Source organism: Anser cygnoides, chromosome 3 (assembly GCF_040182565.1).
Source record: "Anser cygnoides isolate HZ-2024a breed goose chromosome 3, Taihu_goose_T2T_genome, whole genome shotgun sequence".
Lineage (NCBI taxonomy): Eukaryota > Metazoa > Chordata > Aves > Anseriformes > Anatidae > Anser > Anser cygnoides.
This window is the reverse complement of record NC_089875.1, coordinates 38,541,649-38,568,718: the sequence shown is the minus strand read 5'-3', so window position 1 is coordinate 38,568,718 and position 27,070 is coordinate 38,541,649. Positions and strand designations below refer to the sequence as shown.

Below are 27,070 nucleotides of genomic sequence, written 5' to 3'. Positions count from 1 at the left end.
CCCAGTACACGACACTGCGTGCAATAGTGCTGTCCAGCTTTGGCCTCTTGGCCAACGGAGATGCTGAAAAGCTGTGGAGGGTCCTGTGAGGTGGTGGTAGAGCCAGAGTGCATGTCCTCTGGAAAAAAGGTGGAAGGAGTTGGACTTGGTCCGAGGAGGAGCAGGCTGTGGGGTGATATATAATAAATAACTGCCTAAAACGATCTGCAAGGCAATTGCAAAGATGGATCCAAACCCCTCTTGGTAGTGGCAGATGATGTAGAGGGAGCAATGACCACAGGCTTGGGAGCGTCAGAGCAGGCGGCTGGACAAAACCTTTTTTGCCAAGAGGGCAGTGCAGCACCGGGATGGGCTGCCCAGGGACATGAGCTTTCTGTCCTTGCAGGTTTTCAAGGCCCCGCTAGACACAGCCCTGCTGGCCCAGCTGAGTACTAGCGTCCGTCCTGCTTCAGCTGGGAGGCTGGGCTACATCTCCAGAGAGCCCCCGTGAGCCACGTCGCTGCGATTTGGTGACTTAATGAGAGATGGAGAACCCACAAAATGGTGCAGAGGACCACCCACCCAAATAATCTCCCATTTAGGTTTCAGAGATTTAAATCCTCAGCACTCCCCGGCTGTGTTGGAGGCCCCAGAGCACCGCAGGTGCTGATGGCAGGGACCACGCAGCAGAGAAGCCGTGTGTGTGCAGTGCAGGTGTGATCGGGCTCTGGGTGCGTAGCTCTGCTGCTCACACCCCACAGGTGATGCTGTGCGTGGATCCCCCCCCCCCCCCCCCCCCCCAGCCAACTCAGCTATTTCAGAATCTGGCTTCTTTCTCAGCATGTGAACAAACTGCAAGTATTTATTCTTTCAGAAAAAAGTATTAAAAGCCCCTCCAAGAAGACTTACTCATTTCCTCTACCCCCTCCTCTACTACCTTCTTACCACAAAGGCAAAAGTCCTTTTATAACACAAGGGCTTATCTTATCAGCTTGCTCAACAGCCCCACAGAGCTGAAAGTTCAGCAGAGCCCAAACATAGCTCCAGCCTGTGTCACAAAAAAAAAAAAAAAAAAAAAAAAAAAGAGAATCAAGTCCTTTGTGTGTCTCTCACCTTGTAAACAATTACTGGTACTTGAAGCATCCAGGTACAACAGGGGAATTCTTTCAGGGAGTGCTCAGTACTGACGAACCTTTTTATTTTAAAACTGCTTCAGGCACCCGCACCATTTCAGAGCCAGTGCTCCCCTCAAGCACACATCTCCCCCCTCTAATGCAAGTCAGTTTGTTGGGAGAACCTCCAGAGCAGAGTGCTAGAAGAGTTAATGTAGGCGAATGTGGCAGAAGCTAAGGCCTCGTTCAGACCAGAAAACGCATACTGGTGTTTTTCTGCCACCTCAGTTATCACAGGTGTCCCAGTAAGCAGCAATAATAATCTGCCGCTGATGAGGCAGCAGATCCAGCATCATTATTTTGTGTAAATTGCATCTTCCTTTGACTATCGCCTCATGAAACTTCTCTAAGTGTGAAAAAGTTTGGCTGAGCTCTCTTACCCCTAGTTTCAGTTTCAGTAACTTTTAGGACCACAATGATTCTGCAAAGGTTGTTTACTAAAACGTGAAACAGAACAAAAACAAAAGCTTGCTCTAAGATGACGCTGGTACGGAAGGACCAATGGCCGTGAGCCAAGCATTAGAAATTGTACTACAAGTTTTCTACATTTGCCTTTGCTTTTTCCCTTTTGAAGTTTACAATATAAGTGTTTAGCATCTTTTCTTTTAAGCTACCACTGAGTTTATGTAGCTATTTACTCCTTGCTGAATCTTCCTGCCGCTCCCAGCACTGGCAGAAAGACGAACTGAGGCGAGTCCCATCCAGACTAACTGCTGGCCAAGTCCTGACTTCAGCTGACTGATTCCCTGCAACTGCCAGCTCCAAAAACGCCGCTGCACTGGAGGAGGCGCCTCAGTGTGCACGCACTCTTCTGCTAGTAAAATACAGAGAGGCCTCCTTCTCCCTCCACCTAAACGCAGTCACTTTGTCTAGGAGTAGGTGAGCTCTGCATGACAAGGGGCGCTGCTCTAACTTCACCACAACGGGTCTGTTAACACTTGAGTTGTAAAGCTGCTCTTCTAAATTTCTGCTTCCCTTGCAGTGGTGTTTTGTGACAACCTACAGCTGTCCCCATCCTCTGCATTGTTTCAGGCTAAAGCTCTACAAGCTGTAGTACAGGCCACGGCGTATGCACTTCTTCACTCGTGAGTCTCAAATTTGGCCGCTGAACATCTGCAGAGGTATTAAAGCACCTCACATCTGTAACTGAGCTCCTTATCTTGGGGCTTAGTCTGAAGTTGCACTTTTAGAAAGCACTGGCCTGATTTTCCAAAAGGTCATGGATAGGGAAACTTCCATATCTTAGGAGATGACTTCACTGGCTATTTACATTAAACACATAGATAGTGTTATAGTAAGAGGTTTGGAAAAACTAGTGCCTTACACCACAGCTTTTTTTTTTTTTTTTAATCCAAGTGGCATGGGCTGCACTAGGCATTGCCAGAATGCTGGTTTCATCACTCCCACTGTCAGAAAGATTGGGCGCTATTGAGGGAGAAAAGCAATTTCCGTAAGTTTTAGCTGATCGGGAAACGTTCTGCAATAGGCACCCAAAGGAACTTGTCCCGTGTGGAGGTGCCACCTGCATCGATGATGACGTGCACACATGCTCGCCAACAACACTGCTGGGGACTTCCCATGCAGCCCAGCAGTGCAGCACCGGGAAAGGCTAGCTCATTACAGCAGAGCCTGGCTTTGAGGACAGGGATCGCGTAAGGCACCCCACGGCAAAAGCCAAACCCCGACATCCCACAGGGAAGAGTCTGTTTTCAGGCACCTGCGTGCTTCGGGGTGGGCCTGACATGCACAGAGCCCCAGGGACACGGCCCCTTGCCAACACCAGCCCGTCAGGGAAGGACCCGCATTCACCCTGTGCGTACCCCAGTGACTGCTACCAGCAAGGGCTGAAAGGCCGCGAGCACTTCGGTTTGCTTTTTAAATGGGAACTACCTGCCCAGCTGCCCAGCGCAGCCCTGCCGTCAGCTCAGCCAGGCACGCAGGGCCCCATCCCCTAACGCAGGGCAGCTGCAGCACGAAGTGCAGGCAACTCCACCAGGCTGCTACAGCTGCTAACGTGAGCACAGGCAGCATGCCACAGCACTGCTGCCACAACCCCAGGGGCAAGGCCCTCCACATTTGAACAGCTTTCGGAGCCCCCACCCGCACCCTATGCTACGTGCCGCTAGCATGTGCAGCACCGCTACCAGCAGCACAGCTGCCGCGGTCCAGGCGCCCTGCCTCGTGTAAACAAGTCCTTATAAGCTGGGAGTTGCTCAACGTGACAGATGGCCCCGGCCTCCCATCTTGACAACATACTGCTGGGCTTTCCGTGCATTTGTGTAGCCACTAGATTTCCCTTTTTTAACCCACAATTATTTTAATATTAGTGATTGCCTAGGTAACAAGCCCTTCTCACTTTAAAATAGATGCCTTTCATGAGAATAATCGGAGCTAACTTGAAGGCTTTTTCCTTCACGGATAAACTCGGGCTGAGGAAAGCCTTACCGAGGGTCTCTGTCTACTGTGATAAAGCATTTAGACTTTCTGAAACTATTTCTAGAGTATTTAGGCTTCCTGAATTAAATGTACCTCCATGATGCTTAATATTGGAATGTCGTGATTTCTGCTTCTCAGAGCCCAGACAGCACATAGTGCTGAACGAACAACTTAAAGCATCTTTTCCTCAGGCAGGAGTATTACTACATACTCCTTTGGCCTTTGTACAACGCTTAAAGCCCTTCCTCTCAGTTGTGGCATTATTCTGTAACACCGTATGTTGAATAGAAAACAAAACATCCCAGACTTTTGAATTAAAATACAAACTTTACAACCACATAGTAAGCGTAGGCTCTTATATTTAAGACTATATAATTCTATAGAGTACCAAAATAAGCAAAGGATCAGCACTCCATACAAAGTGTTAGGTTCTTGGGAGGAAGGTAGAGGGGACATGGAATTTAATTACACTAATGTTGTTGTTTTTGTCTAAAGAAAATTCCATTTCAGCAAAAACAGAGTTGGGTTTATATTTCCCATATTTCTAGTTCATTAAATAATGCTTCTTTAAAGACAATTTACATTTTTCTTGTTCAAAGTAAAGGGATGATTTAAAGCAATATTAACAAGGAGGTGGTGCTGTTAATGTTTAATGTCAATATGCAATGTCATCTGCTATAAAGGCTAGAAGAGCAACACAACTTTATCTGTACTTCCAGACTATATCGACTAACATTGGAGGAAAGTTTCAAGCACACTACGCTGCCTCTAGGTCTACGCTGCTGCTGGTAAGCCTCTGCTAGTCTGTACACTGCCACTAGGAACTCGGCACACTGCTCCCACCTCCCCGCTGCTGGCAGTAATGCCTTCACATGTATACTGTCAGTCCAATTCACAACTGTTACGTCTCTCCCCTGGTGCTAGGATGCAAGTAAATCATTAGCTAACATTACCACTACAGCATTACAAAAGCGCAAGTCTGAGCAAAATAGCAGTTAAAACAAATTGAAGCGCTCTGTTCCAACTCCGGGTTTCGTTCTGCGACAACCCTCCTTCTGTCCCATTCCCCGGGGCGGTTTCTTCCCCCACTCCTTCCCTGGCTTCTATTTTACAATAAATAGATTTAAGTGGATTTACATGATGCAACTCAAAAGACTTTTGCCCTACACACATAACCATGTTAAATTGTGAGATTATACATGTGATACATCTCTAACAGAGCAACCACCAGTTTAGAGTTGTAAAGAAACACAAGTTATTTCAGCATGTACACAGTAATGAGTTTAGAACTGTCCAACATCAGCACTTCCATACATTCTCTTCCTCTTTATAGCCTTAAAGGGATTTTAGACCTTGATGGCGACAATCCCAAAACAAGAGTAAAATGAATTTATTTTATTGCAAACAAACGTCTAGAGTTAAATTTCTCCACCCACTTTCTTTAAAGAGAAAAAGGAATCAGCAGGCTACGGAGATACACCCATTTGAGAATTGACATGATTAAAAATTAGATATAAAATGGGTGACTCACAGTTTCATTAGCTTACAAAATGGTGGAGTAACTACTACAAGCACACTAGGTATACAGTATTTTGTGGGGAAAGTTATACAGACACACAGCTAACTTCATATAGATCCCATTAGACAACTGGATTTACAACAAGTTTTGTTTAATAAGAAATGGGCAAAGCCAGCTTCTTTTCAGAATCAAAATGCAGAACAAATGGAAAAGAAATTATGGTGGTGTACCTTCACAAGTTTGAGCCTCCACAAGTAATGCAACCAAAGTTTTACAACTTTAAAGAGCTTCTACATACACTCCACCTTCCCTATTTAGCTCCAGGTTTCCTCTTTGCCCCCAACATCTTATTGAGCTCCAAATGTTACAAAAGAAGTCCTAGTTATTGCCAGAAACTTTTACCTCCCCCTCCTCCCCTCCCCACCCTGAAGCTTTATAGAGAAGATGGAGTGTAATACGGAGCTTTACAGTATCTCATGGCATTCGTGAGGGCTACTCAGGAGCCTCCACACGAATCTGGTTGCTAACATTTCGATCGTATTGTGACATGACTCACGACTGTTTCTTAGAAATCGGGGAATGGGGAAAAAGGAGAAAATTCTTTAATAAAAAGACACCAGGTACAAAGCAACGTTTTACTTTTGTTGTGGTAAAAAAAAAGTCACATTTTACAGATAAAATGTAGAACCCTGAAATACTGACACATTCTCTTATCGTGCACAATGCTGAGGTTCTCTTACGAATCACTTTAAAACTGCAATTAAAAATGTACAAAAAAAGAAAAGAAAAAAAATCAACCCACAAAGCTTCTAAAAAAGGAACCCGCAGGCACTTCCTCTTGTGGAATGTTTAAAAAGTTAGCCTACTAAAGAAAACAGTCGACTTCTTGTGAAGGTTTTGGAGAAATATGTATCAGTTCATTTATTTGGGTATTCAATAGTATCCTTGGTGATAATGCTGACTCCATGGCTTCTGACCCCAGAATTGCTGCAATAAATGGACAGATAGTTAATTTTAACATCTTACAGAAGAAACACCTTTAACAAACATGCACTTCTCCTGATTCAAGTCCTCTCAAACAGCAGCAAATTCCTAAAGAACTGAAGACAGTTAAGTTCACAGTAGCAACATGAAGCCAAATATTTCATACCATTAGGACCAATAAGCCACGGCTGATATTTGATACGTCAAGACAGATTAAGCTTTGCAGAGAAAACTATTTATAGCAATATTACCTGGCATTAGAAGATTATGCTATCCAGTTCTGATTACACATCTACTTCTAATTATTTCAGCCAGCATTTTCAAACACTCAAGTTAACAATCAGTGAAAAGGAACAAGTTTAGTTGTTATTACTTACACCCTGCTGCCACTGGTTGTAGCCCTGAGATTGGTTTTTGTAGCCACGATTATTTCCCCTTCCTCTGAAGTTCTGAAAGAGGACAACAGTTTTGAACTACTGTATCTGTGCATATTTTTCAGAAATACACCACTACCAAGTCTTTCTATTGACACCAGAAGATCACGTACCATACGTCATCTTCCAAACACAAGCAATCAGGTCTAGGCTGAAGAATTAGAACAAAAACAATGCCAAAAGCCCCCTCCAAGCAACTGCTTTTTAAAACATGGGGCAAAACCACCAAAACTAATAAGTCAGCTCAAACTATTGTTCCCAGTGGTCTGGAAAGCTGGCTAATCCAGTTTTGACTCACCCTATTTCCAGCTGCTAAACTGCACCAGGACAACTAAAAATACTAGAGCTTGCCTATTTTTAGTTAGGAAAGGCTGTAGTTGTTACAAGGATGTTATCTGATCAGACAAAAGGATACGGGTCATGCAACTGAAAATAGTTCGTCCACAAAACTTTAGATAAAACACAGTATTTCCCCTGTTTGTCAGCATCAGACAAACCTAATCTATGTTTACTAGCTTGGGCTCCATCTGCTGGCTCTTCAGTAATCAAAATTATGTTTTCAAGTACTTCCACTAATATTCCATCAGTTAAGACTGAAGCAGGCACGTCCGTAATAGGTGTTTGACATCAGACACCAAAGCAGACTCTCTCCAAGGCTATTTCCAGAAAGCTCTAAATGCTCCTTGCTTTACTTTCAACTTGAAGATACACCTTTGACCCTAGGGCCAAACAACGGTTATTGCTATTGGGGGTCAGGTGGGGACTTGCAGGGGAGGGAAGAGGCAACAATAAAATATACATTGTGCATGAAACTTGGTAAAGTTACAGAAATACCTTTTTTTTTTTTTTTACCTATTCTTTCTCACATAGGCATTTGCATGCCTTGCGTAGCAGAACAAGCAGTGCCCAGTTCCAGCTCAGCTGAAGGTGCAGAACTAAACCAGACCTGAGCGTTTGCATCCTACATCAATTGCAAGAGGCAACTCTTACCTGTCGAGCACCCAGAACCAGGAACTGCTAAATGGAACCCAAGCCTAAAAACGTTCAGCTTAACAGAACTGAGGTAGTCTTACCAGGAAACTGCTGCATCAGTGTTCGAGTTTAAGACAAATGTTTAGAGCTCTAGGCATGTGCACAAAACTAGAAGCTAGACCTCTTACTGTGGAATTAGTGTACCACAACAACTAAGTCTGCCGCAATTCACAGCTACCAAGCCTTTCACACAGCGCTGTCCACAACACTGCCCAGCGACTGTTAAGCCCTCCCCAAAGCATTACCTGGTTGTAGTTTCCCCTGTTGGGCATTCCACCTCTGTTATAGTTCCCTCTGTTTGAGTAGCCACCTCTGCTTGGAAAGACAGGGCCACGAGGATACGGGTAGCCAATTGCGCCGCTGCTGCCACCGCCGCCGCCACCGCCTCCGCCACCTCGCTGAGGCATGTTGCCTCCCCTCCGGTTGTATCCACCACGATTGCCAGGGACTGCAGGGAGAAAGGCACTCAAATCAAGTCACTGTTAGGTCTTCAGTACTTCTTATAGGAAGATTGTTCAAAATAAGAGCACAATGATGTTACAGAAATACGTAGCCAAGTTCAGAACAAAGATTTCAGTGCAAAGATTTCAGGTCACTTGGTCATAGTAAAGAAATATAAGCATATGAAACCCCTCTAATAGCGCCTCATGCACGAGCAAACAACAAACCCACAACAGGGACTTGGACATTGTGTCTCAAACCACATGAATAGCATTAAAAGTGAGGATCATCATCAAACTCCTGGATGAAGTTGTAAAATTAACTTTGCACTAAATGTCAGGGTATTAAAAACTTCCTGGAGTTGAAATCAAGCTTACCGCCACACAGTAAGTGCAAATGAAGTACTACACAATAGTTTTTTTTGCACAGCAGGTACAGTCTCCAGAATTTACAGGCTTATTTCTAGGCTCACCTCCTCCTCTGAAGTTGCCACGCATGTTGAATCCTCCACGTCCCCTCTGACCTCTATTAAACTGATTTTTATTGCTCTTCTTGTTTTTCTTTGAGCCAGTGTTCTGTTTCTTTTCTGGCGGAAGAGATTTCTTACTTTCTTCTTTATATTGTTCCAAGAGCTTCTGAGCTTCTTCTTTTTGCAACTCTACATAGATTATTTCATCAAAACATTCTGCTACCTCTGGCAGTGTGAAGTTCCCTATAATTGCAAAAACACTGAGTATTCAGCATCTCCATTCAGCTACAATTCAATCTGTATTTAACCACCTTTCTCCCATTCTGCCTCCCACCCCCTGCATTCCCTCAGCATAGGGACAAGATTAAGTAATTTGACCATTTTAGATATGTAAGAGTGACAAAAGAAATAAACGGGTCTCCATGGAGTTGCCAGTACTGTTCCAAACCTTGAAAGCATTCTGCCTATATCTTTTTTTTTCTTTTATAAGCCTCCACTCAGAACACCAGTTTCTGCCAAATGTCACTTAAATAGGGCACTTTATGCCAAGACAGCTTTGTGCATCTGCATGAAGCATATCAGCATAAATGAGTAGTGTTAAGGACTGCAGCAGAGGGAACACAATATAGTGTTGTCCTACAAGTTACAGTAGTCTTCCAGTTTTGTTTAAGTACAACTGTTTAAGATAACGTGAATTTTTAGATTTCAGGTTTACTTAATCCTTTAAGCAGATACTCAGCATCCTAAAACACAGTATAGGATTATGTTCCATGCCTTTCATTTTGAGAACTGCATGCTCTGGAAGATCTTTTCCCTCCACCTCTGCCTTCTTTTGTGTTCTTTGCTTGTAGTCTTCATCTTTTGGGCAAACAACAACTGCTTTGCGCTGGAAGCCTGCAAACAGGCACATTTTTCTCCTCTGCGCAGCTGCAGACACATTTGTCTGAAAAAAATGCAGTAACTTACTACACGTAGCTGTCATTGTAAGAGTTAAGGAAGTCAACTTATGGTGTATAGACTTCACTTCTACAAGAGCTTGCAATGAAGTTTACATATAACTGGACATAAAGATGCTGCATAATGCAAAGTTACGAGCTCATATCCAAGTGTTACAACACTATGCCTCCCACATCCCATAAATCCAGAGAAGTTCAGACAAGCATTTGTAGCAGTATCTCAACTTTGTGCCCCCGGAACCACTATTACGTCAGTTAAGTGCAACAACTGCTATTACAACATAACTTTAATCCCATTTAATTACTACGCTAGAGTCTATAACAAAATTCCAGAACAATTTTTTACTGAAGCTTCTACCTGATCCAAAATGAAATTCCGCTTCTTACGAGCTGCAATCTCAATGAACTTTCCAAGACACTGTGGAGCTCTCTGCAACAGTGTGTTAAGTTTTCCGGTGTCTGCCATCTGACGCTTAAAACCTGCAACCTATAGAGATTTCCCAGAGTTAGTCCTTAGAAGTAGTCCTTACATGCATGGTTCAAATTTTGTTTTACTCAGTGCTCTTCTCATCTGGCCTCAAAGGTTATTAAGGCCACAGCTACAAACTCGTAACTGAAATTCCCAAAGCCTTTACAAGCTGTACAGCTTTATAAACGAAGAATCTAGGTGAATCAATGCAGCTGAATCTAAGGTATGCTCATCACCTTCAAAAAGCTGCATATTCTGAGGACCATGACAAATAAATGGAAATACTTGAACTTCTTATACAGTACAACAACAATAAAAAAACTTCAGAATCCTGCTGAGAAGTAGCTCAGCAAGACAGGAGACATAGTGGTCACTAGCAGTCACAAACATCTGCTTCTTTAATTTCTTAGATCCAAGAGAATCCCGTGGCAGCCAAAGACCTTGGATTCACAACAACCCTTTAACATACCAAAATGCAAAAGGCTGTATTATCACTTACCATCATTTTGTCCATAATAGTATTTGTCCCAAGAATGTTGTATTTCCCAGGATTTGCTGCTGCATGTTTAGTAACCCATGTAGTCTTGCCAGCTCCAGGCAAGCCAATCATCATCACCACCTATTACGACAGGTTCTATATTTGAGATACTAGTTCACAGATCTTTAATACGCAACTAAGACTAGCAAGTATAATGGAAATTGAGTACGGGGAAAAGAATCATGGGATACACCAAGTATTGAAGTCTCCAAGCCAAAAGGGAAAATTTCTATTATAGTATATTTAAACTCCACCACTTCTGTTCATCTCTGCCTCAACAACTTTGAGATCAAATAAGAAACTTACCTCACAATCTTTCTTTTGCTCAGGCCCCTTTGGTCCTCGGACCCTGTCCTCCAGGGGGACCTTCTGGATGAAGGTGTACTCTTCAGGTACAGGAAAGTAAGGTTCCTCCTTCTGACCAAAGTTGAACTCAACCGCACAGTTATGGCAGAGAACATGTGGGAACAGTGGGCGCCCATCAAGAGCTTCCTTACTGATTTTGAATGCGACGCCGAGCTCTTGTCCGTTCTTGGAGTATGAGAGTTCCACTTCATCACCATCAAAGTTCTGTTTTGCAGACAAAGCATTAGTTTGCACAAAGACACCTATCTTGTGTTGTAAAAGCCACATTAGCCATTTCACTATACTAGTTGCATTCACTTGACTTGTATAACCACTCATATCATGAAGTAAATCCTTAAAGGCTTTCTCTCTTAAATTGATCAAATTGATCACAGTCTCTTATATTAACCATTTCCTCTTAAAATGATCTTAACATCTGAGTATTTAAAGCCTTAGAAAGACATTGCCTGTGAATATGAAAAAAGTTGAGAGCAGCAACTGTTGGCTATACATGCTATTTCCACCTCCTCCCTGTATGTTAAGCAGCTTGTCTTGCTCCAAGTTTTTGGTGATTTCATTTACTGCTTCCCACAAAGCAGCCTGAAAATGCAAGGATGTTTTTCCTCAAGAGAAAATTTAAGAGAAAACTTACAGCAAAACATCCAATCACATCATTTTCATCAAACTTCTCACCAAAGTCTTCAGTCTCACAATTGCATGTCTTTATTCCTTTTAGAGAATATCCGTAAGAAAATTCTTCTTCACCTGAAGAAGAAATGTAAACTAATTTTAACATGCATTTTTATCTAGAAATGCAGTCATTTTACAGCTACTTAAATGAACTGTTTTCCAGGATGTTTTTAATTGATGCTAAAACAAGCTATGACCCCCCAGAAGAGCTACGGCTCGTTCTTGCATTTAAGTACTCAACACTCTCAATTTAAGATTGAACAGCAGCATTTCCCCCACCCTTGTCTTCAGAGCATTATGCTACTGGTTCCTCATTCATGTTGACATGAAGTTGAAACACTAAAGACAAGAGTTAAGTATTTTTAAACTCTGAAGACCTGTTTATGCACCAGTATACCTGTAATGCAGCTGGTCACAAAGGCTTTCTGAATTAAGTCTCCAGTAGCACTTACCCCTCCCCATTTTAAAGGGAGTTTAGCAGACATTCAGCCTATGGGACAGCTGAGGATGAAGCTGCAAGGAACAAGCTAACAGCAAATGTCAAACACAAGAACTCAGGTGGAACTTAAGTACTTTAGTAACTAGAAAGCTGCTGCTGCTATGAGAATATCCCTACTCATATGCACTTCCCACAGACATATCTCAGCAGCAGGTATTAGTTAAAATACCATAATTATCTGTTCCCATTTATCTAATTAAGTTGTTGTTCGTTGTTCTAGCTACTTTTAGAAGTGAGAATTCTTCCCTCACTCCAAAAGAATAATGTAATCATGTAGCTTTATACATTTTTTTAAAAAAGCAAAAAATCATCTTCGTATTTATGACATTACGTGAGAGGAGATGCTTAACCTTGTCAGGTCTCCAGTAACGTTCTCCACAACCCACACCTGACCCCTGAAAGAATTAACTCAAATCATATCCTCCTATATAAGCTTGAATACTTAACCTTGCTTGGTCCTGGTAATAAACTTTCTCCCACAACACTCAGAACGATTCAAACTGAGACCACTTTTCAGAATACATGGATTAAAGTCACTAAGCTTTTCCTATCCCGTTAAGAAAAAAAGACTACAACCACATACACAATACAGAGAAGTAACCAAATGCTTAAGTCTTACCCAGCAACATTCCACTTGTGTTCAGTGACCAGCCAACTCGCACTTCATGTATGTCAATGTCTTTTGTATACAGGTGTTTAACAGGAATCTTTTCTGTAACCTATTTTAATTCATTAAAAAAGTTATGCAGTACTTTTTAAAAACACCAACAAAATGGAAACAATGCTAACATCCAAAAGTTTTATACTTTGGTTAAATCTTGGCCTAGTCTGAATAAACATCTACAAAAATGTAAGATATGCCTAAGTCTGTGAAAACACAAACCAATTGCTCAACACTCCCATCTCTCGCCTGATGGAGATGCAAGATAACAGACACCTTCAGAGATCTTACTCATAGCAGTCCCTCTTAGCGGCCAAAAACCTCAATCCTTGACACTGTATTAAAATTGCAGTCTACAAAAATTTCTGTATGTAATGTAAAAGAAAAAAAGGCCAGAACTTCGGGATTAACAGTAAATTACTTTGCCAATACAGTGTGGTATTAGATGAAAACAGTTTTCTAGACAGATATGGAAAAATATTGCACTCATCCCTTTCCACAGTAAACAGAGCTGTTGGGCAAGTTGCCAGCTTCCAAACAACGTAACTAAAATCAAAACTCCCACCCAAAGGCACCACAATCTACTGGCAACCAGCTATTTTTATTTTTTTTAAATAAATTTCACCAAATTGAGTGGAAAAACTGCCTACTATCCCACCAGTTTCCACAAGTATTTGAGCCAGGTAACCAAGGCGAAACCTTAACCAAGCTGATTTAGAAGTGAACAGGGCAATACACAGTGACATCAGTTACACTTCAGTGTCCTTCCAAAGTTATAAGCACCAACAGGCACAGAAATCACTCAATGCGATAGCGCAGAGAATGGGATCGCTACCCAGTCCTCATGGTAGCAGTTAGATTTGCCAGTACTGGAGGAAGAGAACAGAGTAAGCGTGTGTACACACAGCATACGCAAGCGAGGCTTTAACATCACTAAAACCCCAAATCAAGGTTTGTGCATCCCGCTTTTCTTCCCTTACCATGTTGGAGCAATCTGTCTATTGTAAGGCCAGAAGCTTTTCCATTCTTTTTTCCGTTCTTACCCTTGAAGGGAACTCTTGCTCTCAAAACTGAAATGCCCAGCTAAATACTCACATTCATTGTGTACACAACCCAGAATCATTCGGGTTGGAAGGAACCTCTGGAGGTCATCTAACCAACTTCCTGGTGTAAGTGGTGGTTTGTAGGTTTTTTTTTTTTTGTTAAATCCAAGTTTTCTGTAATCTTCAGAAAACATAAGCAAACTTCTGACTTGTGTCTTAAGTCTTTAAGTTCTGATGCATAAGGTGCAAAGTAAAATTCTTGGTTCAAAACTAAAACCAGAAGTTACACGTTCAGGTCAAGCAACTTTTTTTTTTTAAGGAAGTCCTTCAAAAGAGGAAGCAGTTTGCAAATTAAGTCATCTTCTATTGAGAACCATTTCACAGGCTCATGACAGAATGATTTCAGAAAGCTCTTAAGCTCCCTTCACCTGAATTAATTGCCATTAAGTAAAAAGAGGACTGAAAGAATGGCAAGCATGGGCAGTATTATTATATTTAATTACTTAAAACAGTCTCCCACAAAACATCAGTCCAACTCACCTTCATCTCAAAGCAGACTTTGCCTTTAGAAACTCCATAGGAGGCTCTCCCACCAGCCCAAAGGAAAGCAAAGCTTTCCATGGTCAGTGAGGAAGCACTAAACCGGTCTCTTGAGATTTTAAAATGCAGGTCACAGTTATCTGTTAACAAAAATCATTGTTTACTTTATTAATAAAAATAAAGCAGAACTCTCCAGTTTTATGCATTAAAGGGGATTTCAGCTTTCACAAGTAGAAACCTCCACTCATTTTAAGACAAATCGCTGGCATCTGGCAACTATTCACCATCTTTCAGGAAAGGAAATGAATACACGCCTAAAGCTGCAGTCTGAAGTTCAGCCAAAACCCCGGGGAAACCTAACTAACAACAAATTTGATTTTCAAGGTACCACCATGCTCTATCACCAAATTCCCACTGTTTTGTCTTTGCTCCTCAAGTTATTTGATAGGCACCGTTTTGTGAAGTCTTATCCCTCATGCCCAAACCTAAAGGCAGCTATGTAGGTAAGTACAAACGCAAGAATTTTAAGTATTGAAAGTAGTACCATCTTCAGCGAATACAGTCCTTTAGCAAGTCCAATTAGATTAAGTCAATTAAAATCAAGTCAGTTAAGTGCCAATAGGTTAAGCATGCAGAATATGGTAACAGAACGTTTCACTCAAGAAATGTCATCTGCAGCGTGAATTCACTCATCATTCTAAGAGAATCCTAGGAACCTTACACAGAACCTTTGTTGTATGGCTATCTTCAAAGCTGCAGCACTGTCAAGTTTCTGGTGTCCTAGTAGCTTTCAAAATGACAGTGCAAAACGGTCACATGAGGTGCGGGACATGGCACTTGAATTCCCCAGAGCAAGGAATCCACAGAACTAACTCCAAACCTATTTGATATTTATAAGAAAGGTGTAAAATCAGGAAGCGGAGACTACCTTCTGCCCTAGCACAAGATCTGCATGGTGCCTGAGCACATGCACTAAAATGCAGTCTTCCCGGTATTACTGGTAATTCTCATGCACGAGATCTTGTTTTGTTTGCATAAAGCCATCTCTGGTTACAGCTACAGTGTTTGTGACTCAAGTGTTCTCATTAATACTTTTCTGTATTTTGTAATACTAATTTGTTGCATGAAAACCAAACAATAGTAATATACAGTAAGAACCTATCTGTGTAGGTTACTTTTAGAGAACAAATGAGAACAGAATTTCAAGCAATAGCCTTCTTACGTGACAGGTGAAAAAAAGCACTTAAGAGCACTAAACTTCTTATATCTGGATTGTTACGGTCCAGTAGAAGAGAGCCAAACTGCTACACAATTCAGTCTTGAAGACGTGGTTGATCCTGCGCTCCAGACAGCCTGTCAACACTTTTAAAATACAGTTCGTCCAGTAACAAAGTTTCCTACTAGGAATAATAATCTAATAATCAAAAGGAGCTACTAGTTAGTTATTAGGAAAACTAGGAACTCCCACAGAGATGGCTACTCACCAAGTTAGCAGCTAGAAGATAATCAGCTTGAAATTGCTGGCACATTCAGCAATATAGATGGCTGTAAACTAATGCATCCTTGCATTTCTAAGCACTTCTCAGGAAGAAAAAAACTGAGACTACTAGGAAACATGCCATGCCAAATAAAATCAAAGCTTAGAGGTTCCCTTTCATGGCATTTTAAGAAGCCAATGAGTTAGCACATTACCTAAGTTTAATTCTATAGGTCCTTATACTTACCCTCAAGAATACAAACGTTTATCCCGGTCACAGACTGTTAATGTTGCTACTATTGTGATATATTGCCTTAAAACCCTCTTATTGGTATGTTTTAGTCAATCTGGGTTCTCTGGACCAATTCTCTCTGGCACCTCGTTTAAACACATCACCTCCACACCAGCCCCAACTCCCGGATTGCATAAATGGGTCTTTTTTGTTCCAGAAGGCCTAAGTCATTTTGTTAAATTTATCAGAAGGAAGAAAAGTGTTTATCTATCGCTGATAAGTAAGTAGGGCCTCAGCAAACTGTGTGGGAAGCTTCCTCTACAGATTTTACTACCCTATGTATCACTGGTTCCTTCACTTCTTGAAGTGAATATTTCATGTGCCAGAGAATGTTCCTCACGCTGTTTCTAGTGCCATCTATGCTCACTGTACACTCAGCCAACTTAGTTCATAGACTAACTTGGTGTTTCAGTCAAGATTTCTTCAGGAAACTGTATGATGCCACAGATTTCGTGGAAAAACCTCAACTTACTACTGTTACTATAAAGACCCATGTATCCTTTTGTTGTTTTGGATGCTGAAAGTGGACGGAAAACACTTCTATGTTACTTGGTGATGTTGGCAAAACAAGTCAACAAACATATTTGCCCTGCATTTCAGGAAGTGCAGTTTTAAGACTAAAAGCCTAACACTTTTATCTTTCCAGACTGAAGGGAAGCATGGTTACTCACAAGTATCAAGACAAACTACTGTGTCATCGAAATGCTCATCTTCTTCTTCAACAGGTGGCTGAGGGGACTTGGCCCTGAACAAAGAGAAGGAAGATTAAAGGGAGGGGTATTTTCATAGCGTGAAAGGCAGTGCTGTCAGAAGTACGCGTACGTTACTCCTTGCTCACAAGATGGTGCCCAGCAGCGAAGCCGTATTTACCTGCTGTACTTATTTTCCTCGATGTACTCGAAATACCCGCGGCCATGGTCCTCCCGCGGCCTCTTCACGCCCCTCTTCTTCTCTCCCGGTTTCTGCTCCGCCTTGGCATCTCCTGTAGGGGAAGGGCCGCCGTTACCCACACAAAGGGCCGCTCTCACCGGGGACAAAGCCCCGGGCGGGGATTCCGGCGGCCGGGCGCCGCGTGAAGGCGCACGGCAGTGGGAGCAGCCCGCGGTGCCCCCCCCCCCCCCGCGGCGGCGCGGCGCCAGGCGCGCGCACAGAGAGCCGCTCCCTCCCCCCTCCCCCCCCCGCGGCGCCATCGTGCCCGCGCGCGCCTCCTCCCGGCGGGCGGGGGCAGGGCGCGAGCCCCGCGCGGGGCCGGGATTCCTCCCCCCTCCCTCCCCCCCCGCCCCCATTGTACCCGGCCTCCCCGACGCCATCCCGTGCGGCGCCCCGGCCGGAAGTGACGTCAGGCCGCCGAGCGCCGCTCGGCACAATACAGCGCGCCCCAGCGGCCCCGCCGCCGCCCCTCCCCCCACCACGCTCCGCCCCCTCCCCAACGGCCCCTCGAGGACCCCCCCCCCCCCCCCGCGGGGGGGCACCACGCGCCCTCCTCGCGCGCCCCGGAAGCCGCCCCCCCCCCGTCCCCGTGAGGGAGGGGGGTTAACGGCCGCCACCCCCCTCCCGCCGCTCACTCACCCCCGGCGCCCTGAGCCCCCGGGCGGCCGCCGCCGCCGCCGCCTTCCGCTTTCTTCTGCTGCTGCTGCTGCTGCTTGGCGGGGCCCGCCGAGGCCGCCGCTGGGGGGCCCGAGGCGCCGCCAGCGCTCTTGGCCGCGGGTTCCTTGGCGGCGCCGCGCGGCTGGAGGAGCGGCGGGGGCTGCTGCTGCTGCTGGGGCTGCGGCTGCTGGGGCTGCGGCGGCTGCTCGCCGTGCCCGTTGGCGTCGCCGGCCGCGGCCTCCTCCTCGTCGGCCAGCTCGTCCTCGCCCTCCTGGAAGCCCTGGTCGTCGCCGTTCTCGTCCTCCTCCTCCTCCTCTTCCTCCTCCTCGCCGCCCGCCTCCTCCTCCATCGGGCCGCCCCCGGCCCCCGCCCGCTCGCCGTTCTCCTCGCCCAGCTCCATGGCGTCGCCATCGGCCGCCTCCAGCCCTTCCTCGTCGTCGTCCTCCGCCGTGGAGGCCGCGGCCTGGTCGGGGCCTCCCGCCTGGCGGAGCTGCGCGGCGCCCCCGCCGCTCTCGGCCGCCTCCCCCTCCATGCTGCCGTTGCCAGGCTCGGCCGCGCTGCTGGCGGGGCCTCCCCCGCCGGCCTCCTCCTGGTCCAGCGCGGCCTGGAGCCGCTCCATGAGGTCGGCCTTGAGGCCCTTGTCGGAGAGGCGCCGCTTTTTCAGCTCCTCCTTCAGCTCCGACACCTTCAGCTTCTTCACGTTCACGGGCGAGCAGCTCATGGCGGCGGCGGCGGCTCGATCCCTGGGCGGCGCGCGGGCGGCTCTGGGCTCGGGCTGGCGGGCTCGGGCTGGCGGCGGCGGCAGCTGCTGTGAGCCGAGGCCCCGGCGGCGGGCGGCGGTGGGTGGGTGGCGCGGCTGGGCTGCTTCGTGCGGCTGCGGCAGCTGCAGAGCGGACCCGCCTGGCGCCAAATCCTTTCACCGAGCTCGCGAGGGAGACGCGCCTCGCGGGGCCGAGCACGCAGCACTGCCCGCCCCGCCCCCGCGCACGTCGGCCCTCCTCCCCCCCCCGTTCCCCCCCCCCGCTACCGTAACGGCCGCCCGCGCGCGCCCCTACCGTAAATACCCGCCCGAGCGCACCGCGCCATGTTGTGCCGCGCGTCCCCCCGCCGAAACAGCCCCCTGCCGCTGCCGGCGGCCCCCGGGCAGCCCCCCCCCCCGCCCCCGGTTAAACCCGGGGCTCTCGGCCGCCCCCACGCGCGGGGCAGCTCCTCGCCTCGTAGCTCGCACCCCGCTCAGGCCTGGCCTGAACAGAGGGCACCGCGAAAGGGGGCTGAAAGTGAGGGCTGCTCCTCGAAGCAGCCGCCCGGGTCCAACCTCGTTCCGGCGGTTACGTAAGGACAGAAGTAGAGCTGTACAGCCATCTCCTCGCGGGCTGCAGCAGCACGAGGCACGCAGAGATCAGATCGTAACGACACCAAGCTGCTCTGCGAGCCACAGGGCTAACAAAGGTACTTCCAGCGCGTTAACTCACCACCACACACGGAGCGCTAGGCAGCTCAGCACAGAGCTGATCAGATAACCAACTGCAGCCAAACACCTCGGTTTTTCCCATCTTTCCCTCTACTTTGGGCCTTTCCTCAGCCCGATCAAAGTTGTTCAGTGGCTGAATTTCTCCAATTCACCCAAAAGTTACTTGAAAAGAAACGCTACAGAGGACTAGAGGTGAACAGAAAGGCACCACTGAAACAATTCTGCTTCCGTAGGGAACCTGAACAAAAAGCTAATTTTCACTCACATAAATAAAAAAAAGCAAGCCAAGTAACTAAAAGATAAGTATGAAGTCCTACTGAAGGTATGGAGTTGCCTTGTATTGGTACAGGTCACGTGCCCTTCTGAACCAGAAGAAATTATATTTACCTGCAGCCAGAGGAAGGGAGGAGAGACGAGGAAGTCTCTGTTTAAAGGTAAGTGCTCTTTTAAACACACGCACACACACTGCTCTGTCTTCAGTCAGGCTGGATCCCTTTGGAGGAAACCTGACTCACTTTGCAAGGTTGGCTCAACCCATCACTACGCAGAGTCTTGCTGGAACAGAGACAGGAAGAGTTCCCTCATGCAGTATGTCCAGATTATAAATTTTCCCTTAGTGTGAATGCAATCTGGTGATTTTATCTCAATCTACTAGGTCAGAGTCATCTAAGTAGAGAAAGAAAAGGATAAGAGTGCACGAGTACCAGAAGGTTAATCTAGCTGCACAGATATAAATCATTACCTTTCTTCACAAAAGAGCTATCTAAACCAGTCTGCTGAGGTACTATTGATGCTGCTGTTCTGCCAAGGTGGGAACAAAACTAGGGTTTATCTCGTTAATATTGCAAGATGACTTATAACCAAAGCTTACAGAAAACTGCATTAATTTAGATGCCATCTGCCTGTCCAACCTCTGTGTTTGTTTTATAAATGTGAAAATTTTACACAGAACATGCAACACTAAGTCTTTATGACATTTTATCTGAATCTCTGAGCCCTACATTGAAACCTTGATCTGGCACAGATCACATGTTGAGCCATGTTTCTAGAAGAGCTTCGTTGAACTAAGCCGATAATCCCCCTCACCATAGCAAACTTTCTAGATTGGTAGATTCTTTTAAGCCAGTTTTGGATCCCTGAATCATGCCTTAAATTAGCACATCTGCACACATTCACAGCACCTCTGTTGGAAAAAATGGCCTCAATCAGACTCATCTTAGAGCTGGAATCCTCAAATGTAATCCCATTCCTAAACAATGTCACGTCTGCCTACTTCAGGAACACACTCATACTGCTTTATACTCCCGTTACCATGGAGAAACAAAACAGCTAACAGCTTTGAGGCACATTGAGAGCTTACTTACTTACCCTAAAGCATTCAAGCCTGTATATGAAGGTTCAAGTACATAAACTAAGAATAATATTTTTTCCCCCAGAAATGTAACACTACCAGCCTGAAAAGTAGTGATTTTATTGTTGTTTTTGAAGATGTTAAAGCTATCTCTTTATTAAACCACAAAGAAGGCCAAACTTTTTTTTTTAAAGGAGATTAATTCATGCCATAATAGTAAAGGTACTATCTAACCGCACACTATCAAACAGATATTAAGTGTAGCAGGACCATGCTTTCTGACTACAGTATGTTGCTATCCATTGTTAGAAAAGTGAGAAATAACAGTTGATTTTTCAGATGCCAGGTGATTTAATTGTTCTAAGAACAACACTTCTTATAAAGCTAAGTACATAAAATATATACAAAACTGAAATGGATGAGTAGTATTATAACTGCTTCTTTGTGTAAAATGCAAGTTAAGGCTTTTTGCTCTTTAAATACATTTCTTACACATTTGTCTCTGGGAAAACCTCTGTAAGGTATTTCACTTGCCCTCTTTGAGTCCCACGTTTCAGGAGTTTGCCTCTTCCCTATTCATACTTTAAAGGAAGAAAAAAGTTAAGAGGATACAATCTCCTCATTGTTGTACACTCATTTCAGAGGGTAAATCCTTTAACCCAGCATTTCCTACATTATGCAGATACCAGCCATATCAAAAAAACGGTGTTTGGTAATGTAGACTTCTGAAACAAGAAAGTTCTAGAAGAAAACACTTCAGCTGTAACATGCAAAGATACTACCTGTATGATAATGATGGCCACATGAAAAATATAACATCAATGCTGACAAACACAAATATTCTTCCATTAAAATTGCCCTTTCTTCAGCCTTCAGTATTGCAGGAGGACCTAGACATTTTTCTTTGCCCAGTTTTGCTCTCTTACGGCCTTGTCTGACCTTCTCATGCCTTACCCTACTTCTGACCATTACAACACACTCCTGGTCTTTTCTGTATGTCCTCAACCTATCTACCCTCAATTAACACCGCCTTCAGAGTTCAACATTCAACACACCATTACTTTTAAAGAGAATATAATTCCTGAAATACTCTGCTGCCTTTTATGATAGCAGGGAGCATGTGGAGCAAGTCTTTTTCTTTCTCTCTTTTCATCTCTCCTCATGAAATCCTCATTAATCATTATTAAAGCTAGTCAGAACTTTTCAGACATTTTTTAAGTACTAATTTGTCACAAGCAAGGTTGCATGACAAAAAATCAGTTCTGATGATTTGTCAGCCAAAAAAACCCTTACGTATCTATATAAATAGAGCCAATCTATTGGACTACCAGGAGGCTGGGAGCCTGCTTTGGACTAGTATCACTAGACGCTTGCCCTGTTCTCCTCTTCCTGTGACATGCACTACTGCTCACCATCAGAATCAAGCTGCAGAACTAGACTGATCTTGCCTCGTACTATCTATAATCTCTTCATGATATTTTAATACCCAGTGAGGTCCAATTCATCTCAGAAACAAGGCGGCCATTTGCCATAATAAGGACTATTAACTGCATGAGAACTAGATCCTTATCTCAGCCCTAAGGATGTTTAGTGCCTGATTACAAGTAGAGCTCTGCAAGTAGAGTTCAAGGGACAAAATCCAGGTTTCTGGCATTGGCTTGGTTAGCCAGTTACTCCTTGGTAGCGTCTTTTTCCTATTACAGTTCTGCGCAGTGCTCCCCTTCCTGCCATTGGGCCTCCAGGTGGTTGTGTGTTGTATTCAATATACAACTCCATTTTAAGATACTAATATTATTTTGTTTCTCGCATGCTACATTTAGATGACGGTGTGTTGATGTAGTACTTCAGCAATCCCACCAAGCAGCACAAAGGGTATCAAAGTTACATTGGGACCACCAGTTGACCCTCAGTCCCTCAGCAGTCCTTCCACATATGCTAGCTCTCCATAGTCATCCCCTAAAGCAGCAGTTAGCAAGAAGCAAAAAGGTTGAAAATGGAAGAGAAGTAGTGATGTGAAACAAGGAATAAGGGTACGTTTGTCACAAGTAACGAGGAAGCACTCCCTCCCCTTCAGTGTCAGCAGGAACACTTCATACTAACTAAAGCAGCTGCATTTTCATCACGCAAATTAACCCCAGCCCATGTCTGTCACCCTTCAAAGTTCAAGAACCCAGTGACCCTGTAGAGACAAAAATCCCCCTTTGCCCATTTTCAAGAAGTAGTTTCTCTTGGTTAAAAAAAAGAGAAAACAACGAAACACCAGGAGTCTGATGAATAGTTTCTCAATTCAGAGCATTCAGATACTCACACAGCTTCTAAGCCTGGCCTTGGAGAAAAGGCTGTATCCTCCAACATCAAGAACAGGAATCATTTTGGCTTTATTCTGAGTCATTCGGAAGCTTACTGATCACAGACATATCAGGTGTTACATATGATCTAATTCATCAAATACTCAGGTCAGAAAAATCAGATACCTGCCATATATAGACATTTACTAGAGCAGGGCTATGAACTTGAGAAAGTTATATTAACTAAACCCCTCTGAATAGAGGTCAGACTGTAAAAGAAGAAGTAGCATTGTGAATCAACTTGCAAATATTTTCCTGAGAGTGTGAAACAACTCTTTCAAGAGAGTAACAAAAATTTTCTCCAAGGGACTATTAAGACGATCCAAAGCAGGCTTTAGAGTGTCAGCTCTAGTGTACCTTCCTGCTCGTATACCTGAAGAAATACATGGTCGATACATTTACGTAGAACTACAGGATCTCACAGGCACAAACTAAGTGGGGCAATTCAACTGGCAGCCAACAGACCAGCTCTTGCCTAATGCAACTTCGTTGATCAACCTTTTAAAATGTATGTTTTAAACAGGAAAAAAGCCACATTTAATGTCCCAATGACTATCTTCTTGATTTTTCCTTCCCTTCCTCCATCCCTCCCTTACATTTTGCCTGCTCTACAGTACACACACTACATTCTACACTTCTATCATAATTTCACTCTTTGAATACACATTTCTTTTTCCCATCTTCTGATGCTTTGGACAAAAAGGGGAACCAGTGGCACCAGAGCACCATGAGGTATTAGGCCATCTACCCTATTTCCCCCATAAACCCAGGTCAGAAAATTCTTTTCACAGATTGGGTAAGGTCTTGCTAAACCCTAAACATGAAAACCCTGAAGATTAAAAAATATTATACGCTAACAAAAGTTACTACCATGGTTGAACCCCATACGTTAAATCTGCAACAGGCAATTTTGAGTAAGCAAACTGTTTTTGAATATTCACTAATCCCTGCTAGCATGCTTTCAAGATGGCCATTTTTGTAGTGTGGGCTTGCCACAGGGCTGAAGCACTGCACATTAATTGATTTACATATCCCAACAACAGAAAGTTCAATTTTATTCTTCCTGAAGCTGTTGGTTTCTTCCCTTTAAGTGCCACAGCCTCAGAAGGCATACAGGCAGACAGAGGCAGTCCCTCAAACTTCTCCCCAGAACTGATTCCTATATAGGAAACATGCCCAGTATGTTTGGGGTGGGGAAAACAAAAACAAAAAGAATAGCTAGATGCCAGGGAGTTTTCCCTGTCCAGGCACTTCTCTGACAGTCGCACAAGGCTGGTGCTACAAAACAGTAAGGTCTGCTGAGGTAAAAAGCATCAGAAAAACACATGGAAAGTGCAAAATTGCTTCCTCCCCCCACAGCCTTGGTCGTGCACTTCCTCACTCTTACCTTTGGAAGCAGCATCCTAAAGCCTAGCTACACCTCCATTAAGGCCCAGAATAAGCCAGCACAAAAGAATAGGAAAAAATATTCAGCATAACTGGTGAAAAAAAGAAAACAGAGACTTCTTTTTTCTGCCCTCTCTCCTTCAGCCATACATGCATTGGCTCAGGAAGCTACATAAATACCTAACTATGTATTAGCAAGCAAAGCACAACCATTAGTGGCATGTAATTTAAGAGTTTATATACTATATCATCTCTAAGTCAAAAAGTATAAAGAAATGAGATTTTTTTTTCTTTTTTGGTTTTGTTTTTTAAGGAAATTACTTTCTATCCAATTAAGTTTACCTCATTGAAGAATGCTACTTGGAAAGAAAGTCATTTTGTATCAGGACAACTTTTCATAGACTGTTCCTTTACCTACTCTGCTGGAGCAAACCTGCTCTGCCTTTATTTTTAGGATGAGGAAAACCAGCATTATTTCATATGACAGACTAGCAGCAACAGAAACTCTTCCGTCAAAACAACAAAAGTGCCTGCTACCAGATGGCTACAGGTAATCTCCTAGGAAAGCATCCGAAGCCTCAGCAAGCCCCCTACTACCTCTGTCAGACCAAAGAGCACTCGTACTTCGCCACAGCCGCCAGAACAAAAGCACTGTCACTTAACCTTGCTGCTCCACATCCATAGTCTAGGGCCACTGCTAGGAGCGCACTGCCAGAAGGCAGGCAGCCCTTCCAGCAGGTGTTATAACCCACGGCCAGGTTCCCATCAGCTCATGCTGCTTTAAAGAAACAGCAGCCTACGGGCCGGGGAGAAGGGCACGAGAAAGAGTTTTCCTGCAGCTTTGTCCTGTGAAGTTGCTAATCCCATAGTTAATGAACTCCTAAACTCTCCAGTTAAATTTTTCTGATACCAATCATAAAGCAAAGTAGTTTTTAAAATAACATCAGGCCGATGTGTTTCACGCAACACCCTGATTATCGGTATTTACAATCCTAGGCTCTTTATCTTAGGGCTTTTCCTATGTCCCGGGGCCCCCGTGACTCTGATGAGTTCATTACGGGGTCAGGGCCTAAATGAGATTCTGGATTTTATGAGCTCTTTTCATGCAAAAGAAAAAAGAACCGCCTGGCAATTCCTCTATGAGATAAGGCATCTGCACTTGTTTCTCCTGTTCCTTCCCTCTCCACTTACTAGCAAAGTAAGAGATCACCAACAGCAAACATTAAAACAAATAAAACCAAATAAATAAGAAGCGAGGTGAGCACAGCATGCTGGTCATAACAAGGAACTGCCTTAGCAATCCTATTGTCATATATAGGACAGTATTTCTGTAATAAAATAAGAGCTCGTTGCTAAGTGACAATACCGTGCTTGTCTATCATAACATTTACAAACTCAAAAACTTAAAACCAAAAGTGTCGTTAAAAAGGCAAGAAAAAGACACATACACTCCAAGCATAGCTCTTGCAACTTCGAAACAGAGAAGAAACTGAGTGTCCACAAAGAATCTAGAAGATTATTTTTTCATTGCCAATGTATTTCACCTAGAAAAGGCTCAAATACTTTAGCTGTGGACAGCACTCTGAAATTCTAATGCACTGATGCATAAAAGGCAATTAAAAGTAACAAAACAAAACACTAAAGACTTGAAGCTATTACAGGAGAAAATAATGTTATAACTGATCAGCTTGAAATGATACAAATGCCCAGTGTTCAGATGGCAAATCTTTAAATGAATGCTTAAAGCCAACTTTTTTCCTTCATCCTCTGTTTCTTCTCTGTCATGTTAGGGAGAATCTGGACTCATCACAAAAGCCAACAGTTTTTTTTAACTTCATAGTAACTAGATCTAGCAATCCCAGTTCAAGTTCTTAGGCTGGACACTACAAGTTTGTGCTTAATGCAATGCTTTAGCAACCAGCAATAAATCAGAAACCAGATTTAGGGGATTTGGTTTATTGTTTATTTGAACAACTTTTATTACCAGGAGATGTTTCTGGTAATATTTCCTTTTGTTCTTTCACATTTCCTTTTTTTTTTTTTTAATATGTATTTCTTCCCTACTAGTTTATAACTTACTCTATATTCCCTCCCCCATTTGTATTTCAAATACTTTCGTATACTTCAAATACTTTAGGTTTATCACGCTTCTATAGAATTCCACTTTGCTGGGACGTTGAAATGCCTGGCTTGCACCTGGCGCATGCTGGCCGTGGATCGCAGTGTGTGGCAGCCCTCCTGAAACGAGTTGAAGATCTCGGCCCGCTTCCAAGTGAACAAGGGCTGCTTTGGAGAGCCCTACCCCAGATAAATCCCAAACTGACAGCCAGAGAGTGAAGTGAATGGACATGGGTCTTCATTCCCTTTTCACCTTTTTTTGCTGTAAACAGGTAACATCCACAGAAGCCCACTTGGATACACAGAGGTGAAACTTGTGTAACACTGAAAATACTACTCCTTCTGCCATGCCTTCCTCCTCCCCTGCACATCCACCTACACAAAGAGTCCTCCGGGTTGGAACTGGAAGCCGATGTGACGGGCACCACAATGGAAACTTGTCCTGGTGCAGCTGGGGACAGAGCACTTGCCTGTGCGAGACAGCTAGCTGAAACCCTTCAGGAGCAAAGGGCTGGTGTAAGCTCGTCACCCACAGCAGGAGGCACGTTGGGCCTAGTCTGCCAGGCGCCTGGGAGGCCAAAGCCACCTCTGAGTCAAGGTTGGAGAAAGTCTGAGGCACCAAAGGGGAGGACTGGCTGGGTAGGTGGGGAGGGAGGAGTGCTGCGGCTTTACAGGGAGGCTCTGGCTTGCAGGCTGAGGGTGGGGAGGAAGGGCATGAAGCCCAGGTGGTGAGGCAGCCCACCCTGCACGGGCTGAAGCAGGAGGGCTGGTGGAGCAGTGAGGAGAGGAGCCTGGCTGAAACTGCTGTTGGCAGCCTCGTGCTGGGGTACTAC

The 27,070-nt window shown here is 44.5% G+C and overlaps 1 protein-coding gene across 1 annotated transcript; it reads right to left on the bottom strand.

Moving 5' to 3' along the window:
* Window positions 1-4,967: 4,967 nt before the first annotated feature.
* On the bottom strand, window positions 4,968-18,522 carry HNRNPU (heterogeneous nuclear ribonucleoprotein U). Its single transcript, XM_048079935.2, has 14 exons — window positions 17,546-18,522; window positions 16,847-16,958; window positions 16,648-16,721; window positions 14,208-14,347; window positions 12,583-12,682; window positions 11,427-11,539; window positions 10,736-10,999; window positions 10,391-10,510; window positions 9,781-9,909; window positions 9,241-9,409; window positions 8,470-8,709; window positions 7,802-8,004; window positions 6,468-6,539; window positions 4,968-6,093 (listed from the first exon to the last, which is right to left on the bottom strand). The coding sequence occupies exons 1-14, from the start codon at window positions 18,282-18,284 to the stop codon at window positions 6,040-6,042; spliced, it is 2,529 nt and encodes an 842-aa protein (XP_047935892.1). The 5' UTR covers window positions 18,285-18,522; the 3' UTR covers window positions 4,968-6,039.
* Between the last annotated feature and the right edge of the window lie 8,548 nt (window positions 18,523-27,070).